We start from the raw sequence: 9,491 nt of genomic DNA on the forward strand, positions 1-9,491 counted from the left end.
AGGATGTATTTTGACCTTACAGGCCACCGTACAGACACCTCATCATGTCTATACATAAACATATTGATCGACAGAGCTCTGACTGCAGCGATCACTGTGCACACCTCAGACTCTGAGATCTGATTAGACCTGTTCATGCAGGTCGACATGTAGAGTCAGCTGAGTGCAACACACACACACACACACACACACACACACACACACACACACACACACACACACACACACACACACGTATAATCCCTGTGTGAGTCATCAGGCTGACAGACAGAGTGTGTGTGGTGATAAACATTCAGTGATAAGTGTTGCTGACGGTCCACAGCTGAGTCAGCAACCAATTATATTCTTCCTCATCAACACACACACACACACACACACACACACACACACACACACACACACACTTGGCTGTTAATCCTCCACAGTCCTCACATGAAGAAACTTTAAAGCTCCTCCATCATCATCATCAGTTTCCAGGTTTCAGTTGATTTCTATGAAAATCTACTTCTGCGTTATTGCTGCTGCGTTCAAGGACGCTCCAACATCTCAGCACTTAGACTGAAGCTGAAGACAAACAATCAGCGGACTGAGCTGCGACTGGGTCACACCTCTCAGAAATCACATGTCTGAGTTTTCATGAACTCACCATTAGTTATTTAGAGCTCACACACACACACACACACACACACACACACACACACACACACACAGTGTAACATGCACGTGTTCAGGTACAGTGTGTACCACAGACCACTGACCCAGCCCCTCCTGAACCACATCTGCAATGCAGCAGAGAGAGAGAGAGAGAGAGAGAGAGTGAGAGAGAGAGAGGGGAGCACTGGTCTCTCGCTCGTCTTTCCTCTCTCTCTCTCTTTGAGACAGTTTTATATAACAGAGCTGATATATGCAAATAATTTATTTCCGTCCTCCGTTCATTCTGTCTTTCCTCCTTCATCCTCCTCAGTTTCCTCATCAACATGATCGTTGTTAAAGGAGAAGAAGTCAGAGAAACATTGATTATAACATGACGTTTTTTTGGGGGGGGGGGTTTAACTGTAATTAAATATGAATTAGAAGAGACCTCAGTGTCTCAGTTCTTTCTTCTTCCTCTGAGACTGTCACATTCTAGACACTGTTGTTATGAATCTCTCTCTCTCTCTCTCTCTACATACATTAACCTACATAGCCCCCCCCCCGTAGCTCCACTGACCCACTTCCTCTCTATCTATCTTTCCGTGTTAAACTGACGTCTTTTCATCCGTAAACTGAATCTGAATTTTCTGACCCGAACATAAACCGACCAATCAGCAGCCCCCGCTCCCCCCAGGCTCACAGCTGATTGGACGGCTCAGCGGAACGGATGGTCCTGGGAGCTGGACGGCTTCCACGGCTCGCCCTCTGACATTCCCATCATTCCTCTGGACTCATCCTAGAAAATAAAACTGTGCCAGGCTGAGCTGTGTGTCTGACCTCCGACCTCTGACGTCACTGATCCACACACACAGTTCAGTCAGTTGCTGCTTTGTGGAGGAGTTTGTTCATGCAGACTGGAGACCTGCACACACACACACACACACACACACACACACACACACACACACACACACACACACACACACACACACACACACACAGTCAAACCTGGTCCTGGATTTATCAAACTGTGACTATTGACTTCCTCTTTCTATTTCCACATCATCTACACATCAAACGTCTCCTTGTCTCCATAGCAACCCTTAAGTTTCCAGAAAACCTCACTGGTCTGTCTACAATCTAAACAAACATCTCGGTTCAGTCTTTCATGTCCAGGTCCAGGTTCCAGTTGTGTCCAGATCAGCTCAGCAACAGTAAAATCAACCCTAGACTGCAGAGCCTTTCAAGAACCCTTAAGTAAATCCTTCAGAAGAAACATCTCAAACCCCCTAAAACAGTCCTGAAACATCCTCGAAGACCACCAGAGCCCCTTAGAGAACTCCATGAACCCCCAAGTGATCCTGGACCCCCCAAAACACCCATGAAATTTCCTCAAAAACTAAAGAGCATACCTGAAGAACTCCTGAAACCTCTGTCCGGCCCAAGTGACCAGCTCAAGACCACTACAACTCTTCAAGAGCTGCTGAAAATTCTAATATGGGGAATCCTTGGACTGTCCAAAACACCCTTGGACCCCATCCCCTCAAAGACCGCTGAGGCCCAATAACTCTAAGGAACCCGTCAGGCCATGTGCTGCCTTTAAAGACCACAAAAACTCTCTGAAGAACGCCTAGAACCTCTGAAACAATCCTTGACAACAAACACAGAGACTCCTAAAAGAAACTCAGGCTGATGTGAACCCCTAAAGGTCACAGGAAGTCTTGAATAAGCCCAGAAACTTCAAGACTTCTACAACCCCCTTTGGTCCCCTTGACAAACCAATGATGTCCCTTCAAATGCCCTTAACATCGCTCACCATCGCTCTCTGAAACACAAACACAGACTCCCAGAACCCACTCAAAGACCATAGATTCGGCCTTCATTCACTCCTCAACAACTCCAGGAACCTGCAGAGACCCATGTGACCCCCAAACACTTCATCAAGAACCCTAAATCCCTCTGAGGCACCCCTACGTTCTACACCACATGTGACTGACGCCTGAGAAAGTAAATGAAATGAGTTAGAGTTAATGAGATAGTTGTGGATTCAGTGACTAGTTCAGTGAAGAACCCTTCAAAGAAAGACCGGCAGCAGACGGGTGTCTCGTGGTAAGTATCAGTACCATGGATCCTCATGGACCGCTCTGTACGTATGTGTGTGTGTGTGTTGCCTGTTTAATCTGATAATCTGATCATGTCGTTAGTCTTTAAAGTCTTTAGCAGTCAGACACAGAGTTTAATCCTCTGTGTGAAGACAATCAGTAAACACACAGCAACTCTCAGTGCTCACATCTTTATACAACACATGGACTCTACAGAGTAATATGGATTAAATATATCACAGGATCATATAACTAATGGAGCATTTCTCACAACTAACGACATCGCTAACCTACGTAGATCCTCGTGTACTGAATTAAGTTACGTTAGCCAGCTAAGAGAGTTTGTTGAACGATACCTCGACTGAAATAACACCAGTATAAAACATGGTGGCTAAAGTAACATATGATAATAAATTTAAAAAATGCTGTTTGTCACCTTAATGGGTTAAAGTTAGGTAACAGGTTAGTTTTACTAGTGACCGACACCAACACAAACACCAACCAGACACAGTGTTGGCGTTGCTATGGGAGACGACAGGTTTAGCTGAGAACAATTACATATTTATTTCAATGTGTTTGTTGTTCCTTTGTGTTCGAGTTCAGGTAATCCACACACACACTACTCACTACTACTCGACTTACTGTACACTTTAATTCCCTTCAGCCAACAGACTTCAACAGTGGCCTCCACTTCATCTCATTTCACCACTCAAACTTCAACTGCTCTCAGATTTACACTTTCACTGACTCAATTCTAGCTCCCACTTGGACTTCCTTCAGTTTCCACTTCAACTCCTTTTGGTACATTTTAGCTCATCTAACATTTCCACTGCTTTCATTGACTACACTTCAACTGAGAGTCCAGTCCTTTCACTGATTCCATTCCAACTCACATTTTACCTTCCTTCAGTTTCCACTTCAACTCCTTTTAGTAGATTTTAGCCCATTTCAATATCTAACACTTCCACAGCTTTTACTGAATACACTTCAACTGAAAGTCAAATGTTAACTCTTTCAGGGTGTACACTTCCACTAAAAGTTCAACTCCTCTCAGCACACTTCATGTCATTTCAGCACTTCACACATTTTTTCCATCTATCACACATTTAACGTTAAACTTCAACAGACGCTTCGACTCCTTTTAGTTTGGTCCAGCTGTTTTCAGTGGTTACATTCCACTTCAGCTGATTTCACTGGGTAGTGACAGGATCGGTGGTACTCACCCGGCAGGATAAGCCAACAGTCCGGTCCGGGGGTCGCAGGCCAGCGCTCGGTTCCCTGGAGCTGTTATACCAAGCACCTTCTCCAAGGTCACCTGGAGGACAAAGGTCAGAGGTCATTGGTTACAGTCAGACACTGGTGGCATCAACATCCACTTGTCAGTTTGTTATTAGTGTGGTACATACTATATAATAACAGGATTAAACTGAGTTCCTTCACATGGAACCGCTTCTACAACCTCAGCCCCTGTCCTCCATTAGTCCCCCTTTGTGCTTTGGACTCGTGCCTTTATTACCTGTTACCTGTTGTTACCTGTCCCAGCCCACCTTTAAGCCTGTCTTCTTCATTTGTTCTATTAAAGTAACTCCTGCCCTCCCTGTGCTGCTCCCCTCAGCCATGACAGAGCGGTGTATCAGTGCAGGAAGCCGCCGGCGCAGAGCCACAGACAGGAGAGTCTGACTCAGCACGAACACTCTGTCGGTTTGAGTCCAAACATGGGGTTTGTTGACGAGAAGAAACTTTAACTGAGCCTGATTTTACAGTGACCTTTTTTACAGCACACACACTCACTTCATGCTGCATGCTGCCAACGTGCCCTCAGGACACTGGATTTCCACTCGAGCATAACGAGTCTCCCGTCCAATCAGATTGTTGCTTAGTCCATCAGTGTCTCAGCCTCTACACGAGACTGAACTTGACTCACTTCCTATCCGACTGAAAGTTTTTCTCTCCTCAGGGCTGTTAGCGTGTTAGCATGTAATCAGCCGCCTTCATTGCTGTGCTGTGCAGTTAGATGCTAAGCTAACAACATCAAACTACAACACTGAGTCTGTACTGTGTGTGTTTGTGTGTGTGTGTGTGTTTGTGTGTGTGTGTGTGTCTGTGTGTGTGTGTGTGTGTGTGTGTGTGTGTGTCTCCTCTCACATGACTCTCCCTCCTTCTGCAACAAACTCTATTCATGTTTTCACTCGTTTAATCTCTGAGCTGAATGTTTGTCTGATGAGACTGAGCACACTTCAACGGGATAGAACAGAGTAGAATAGAACAGAATAGAAAAGAATAGAACAGAATAGAATAGTTTGAACCCATCTTGAAGAACAGGTTACAAATGTTTTTACAGCAGCATTAACAACCTTCTCGACCTGTGACACACTCAGTCACTCAGTGTTTTATCCTTCAGTCACTTCCTGTTCTTCTATTTGGATTTCCATTCTCTGAGTTTGTGTCACATTAAAGTCAAACTGATGAAACGCATCAGGATGAATCATCAGCTGACTTTATCTAACAGTCGTCTCTCACATTCACACTCACTCACACTGTATCACTGACTCACAGACCCTCAGGAGAAACAACTACTTCCTGTTTCATCTGGAGCTCCAGCCACTGTCGGCTTCTACGATAACCAGTTGATATTTACTTTTGTCAGCTGATCATGTAAACAACAACAACAACAACAACAACAACAACAACAACAACAACAGCAGCAGCAGCAGGGAGGGTTTGTGAACAAGTCACCATAAACTGCTTCTGGACGAACATGTAGTTTATCAGTTTAACATTTTTAAAGTTTTCTCATCTGATCACCTGCGTCTCCGCTCACCTGTGTGAGGGGCTGGAGTGGAGCATCCTGTCGCTACTACACAATCTTTACTCAACGCTGTGGTTCTTATGCCAACAAACAGGACAGGCAGCAGGATCCACCGGAGCCTGACGCTGTCGCTCTTCCCAGACGTCATGGGACCAGCAGCTCCTGTTTGGTCACGCTGCGTTAAACAGAGGCCGCTCGGCGTGACGCCGGCGAGCTCGTTTCACTCCGGAGAATTAACATGAATTCATCCGTCCAGCGTCAGACTGAGGAACCTCCAACAAACGCTTCAACTCAGTTTGTGTCGAACTCCATGAATTCACAAAAAAAAACAAGAGTCTCTAGAATAAACTTGTTCCCTCAGATTTACCTTGTGACCTTTTTGTGGTTCCTGACCCTCAGGTTGGAAACCACGACCTCTGAGCAGACCTCAGTCCTAGTTTCACTAACTGGTCCTCACAAGACACAAGAAACACACGAGGACTATGGGCTATTGTTTACATAACACACACACACACACACACACACACACACACACACACACACACACACACACACACACAGATTTTGAATGTGACAGACGGAAGCCCTGCAGGAACACATGGACAGGACCAACCGGACAGACCGGACGCTCAGTGCGTCTGTTACTTCTGTTTCACTGAACCTTCAGGTCTACAGTCAGACCAGGTAACCCAGCCTCTGACAGACGTCCTCAGGTGTTCTGGGTTCTGCAGGTGTGATACCTGAGGGAGGACAGAGGGTGTCTGTCACCCTCTGGGTCGTTGTTTGGATCCAGATCAGTTTCAGTCTGAACAGAGACCAAATAGATCTGGATCCATACTTGTGTTGACCTGTGAGTCAGCTGATCACCAGCTGATCACCAGCTGATCACCTGCTGATCACCTGCTGATCACACAGCTGGAACATTAATTCATTAATGAGCTGAATAAAAACGTCAGTTTCCTGTTTGTTACAGGAAGTGGATCTTTGACGCCTGTTTACTGTTTCGTGTTTCATCCAACAAACGATCTGCAGATCGATCAATCATCAAGATTATCATTACTCACCGGTCCAACCCTGGATGTTATTATTTTTATTTCCTGGTATCAAATGATTCATTGATTATAGATGAATTAATAATTGATTATAGGTGAATTATAATGATGATGTCATGACCAGTTTCAGCTCAGGTTAATTTCTCATCAAATCTGATCTGGGATCTGAAAATGCAGCTGATCTGGTTCTTTATTGTTTCCAGCTGAAGAGAACAAACTGAAAACACAGCAGAGATCTGCTGCGTGCCTCAGTGTGTGTGTGTGTGTGTGTGTGTGTGTGTGTGTGGAATATGCTAACACAGCAGAATGAAAGCAGCAGCTTGTGTGTGTGTGTGTGTGTGTGTGTGTGTGTGTGTGTGTGTGTGTGTGTGTGTGTGTGTGCAGCCTGCAGTGAAGCTGAAACACTTATAATAGAACTGTATTTATATGAAGCTCTTTTCCATCGACTGTAACAGGAAACACCACAGTGACAGAAGAGACACGATGAAGACGTCTCAGAGAGGAGGACAGAGGAAGAGACTGAGGACAGAGGAAGAGAGTGAGGACAGAGGAAGAGAGTGAGGACAATGTTAGAGAGTGAGGACAGAGGAAGAGAGTGAGGACAGAGGAATAGACTGAGGACAGAGGAAGAGACTGAGGACAGAGGAAGAGAGTGAGGACAGAGGAAGAGAGTGAGGACAGAGGAAGAGAGTGAGGACAATGTTAGAGAGTGAGGACAGAGGAAGAGACTGAGGACAGAGGAAGAGAGTGAGGACAGAGGAAGAGAGTGAGGACAGAGGAAGAGACTGAGGACAATGTTAGAGAGTGAGGACAGAGGAAGAGAGTGAGGACAGAGAAGAGAGTGAGGACAGAGGAAGAGACTGAGGACAGAGGAAGAGACTGAGGACAGAGGAAGAGAGTGAGGACAATGTTAGAGAGTGAGGACAGAGGAAGAGATTGAGGACAGAGGAAGAGACTGAGGACAGAGGAAGAGAGTGAGGACAGAGGAAGAGAGTGAGGACAGAGGAAGAGATGAGGACAGAGGAAGAGATGAGGACAGAGGAGAGAGTGAGGACAATGTTAGAGAGTGAGGACAGAGGAAGAGACTGAGGACAGAGGAAGAGACTGAGGACAGAGGAAGAGAGTGAGGACAATGTTAGAGAGTGAGGACAGAGGAAGAGAGTGAGGACAGAGGAAGAGAGTGAGGACAGAGGAAGAGACTGAGGACAGAGGAAGAGAGTGAGGACAGAGGAAGAGACTGAGGACAGAGGAAGAGAGTGAGGACAGAGGAAGAGAGTGAGGACAATGTAAGAGACTGAGGACAGAGGAAGAGAGTGAGGACAGAGGAAGAGAGTGAGGACAGAGGAAGAGAGTGAGGACAGAGGAAGAGAGTAAGGACAAAGGAAGAGAGTGAGGACAGAGGAAGAGAGTGAGGACAGAGGAAGAGAGTGAGGACAATGTTAGAGAGTGAGGACAATGTTAGAGAGTGATGACAGTGTTGGAGGACGTGTGTGGACAGAGGACAAAGTCAGGAGGTTATTTGACTTAAAAAAAAAAAAATCAAGGTCTTCAATAAAATAAGGACATTATGGGACAAAAGAGGACATTTTTAGGAGGAGAGGACATGTCAGTAAAGTGAGGACTTTTATTCTGAAGGTGAGGACAGAATAACGTCCAGCTGTGTCCTGCATCACTACATCATGTTACTGTTATTAAACGATAATAAAAACAATAGTAGGAACGTTGTTCCAGCCGATACGTGACGCTGTTACGGTTAATGAGGCCAATATAAAAACAATAATCACTGATTAAACGTGGTCCATATCAGTGATTTAATGAGCTCATTACACAGAACATAGATAAAATCTGCCGCGTGCATGTGCGCGCGCGTCTACTGCACCTTGTCGCTGAGGTCCTCTTTGTGCCGCGCGGCGCCGCTCCTCCTCCTCAGTTTGATGGACGGGGAGCGCAGCAGGTTCTTGATGCGGCTGCGGATCGTGCCGCTTCCCTCCGCGGTCATCGCGCTGTTAGCTGCCCGGCTAGCTGCCTCTATCAGCGGCTGGAGTCTGTCTCTGTCGCTCTCTCCTCCACCGCTGCCGCTACTGCGGTCATGCCGTCTGCGAGCCGAGCCGTGCCGGGCCGGAGGATTCAGCTAGCCTGGCTCTGGTTCTGGACTGATCCGGGTCACGGGCTCCGGTTCCGCCGCTGCTCCGCATCTTATTTCTCCGCCGCAGCGAAGAACCGAGAGACACAGCGGATTCAACAAGAGCCAGACCGGACTGAGCCTGACGCACCGCCGGCGTCAAGACCGCATGCGGCAACCTCACTGACACTTCCGGTCTGGGTTTTCAAGATAAAACTACCAGGAGTTTGGGCTGACAGCTTTTAAAGAATACTTCAGCTTTTCGTTTTTAATTAAACTATTCTAATTACAGAGAACAACACATGTTAACTGACAGTTTTAAAAGCTCAGATGAAGACACATGTGTGTGATGAAGACACAGATGTGAGATAGAGACACAGATGTAAGATGAAGATCTGCTCATTGCTGCTCACAGGTTTAATTTTGGCTGATTGATCTTCTTCCTTCTGTGGAGGGAAACAGGAGTCTCCACCTGCTGCTGCGATTATTATTGTGCTTACCTGTGAAATAACAAACTATTTCCAGGTGTTTCAGGTGTCAGATAAACAGATTTTCTCTGTAAAAGAGAAATAAGTTATGAAAGTAATGAAGAACACAAACTGGGACGTGGATCTTTATCTCACTCTGGTGGATTTTTCATGTTTAAAATTCAGAAATTTAGTTTGACCAACTTTATTTTCTAAATTGAATTTAAAGATCTTAATAAAAATAAAAATATAAATGAATCCGAGCAGCCTGTATATAGATTTTGGGTTATTGGACACATTTATTTT

The 9,491-nt window shown here is 45.7% G+C and overlaps 1 protein-coding gene across 4 annotated transcripts in view; it reads right to left on the minus strand.

The window, feature by feature from the left end:
- The window catches only part of mapkbp1 (mitogen-activated protein kinase binding protein 1), a 42,170-nt gene extending 33,284 nt beyond the window's left edge, over positions 1 to 8,886 (minus strand). For all 4 annotated transcript variants that reach the window (XM_056393955.1, XM_056393953.1, XM_056393954.1 and 1 more), the window contains exons 1-2: positions 8,476 to 8,886; positions 3,959 to 4,050 (exon numbers count right to left, since the gene is read on the minus strand). In XM_056393955.1, the coding sequence (XP_056249930.1) occupies positions 3,959 to 4,050; positions 8,476 to 8,595 (212 nt within the window). In that variant the 5' untranslated portion in view covers positions 8,596 to 8,886. The remainder of the gene's footprint in view (positions 1 to 3,958; positions 4,051 to 8,475) is intronic.
- Between the last annotated feature and the right edge of the window lie 605 nt (positions 8,887 to 9,491).

Source organism: Seriola aureovittata, chromosome 13 (assembly GCF_021018895.1).
Source record: "Seriola aureovittata isolate HTS-2021-v1 ecotype China chromosome 13, ASM2101889v1, whole genome shotgun sequence".
Lineage (NCBI taxonomy): Eukaryota > Metazoa > Chordata > Actinopteri > Carangiformes > Carangidae > Seriola > Seriola aureovittata.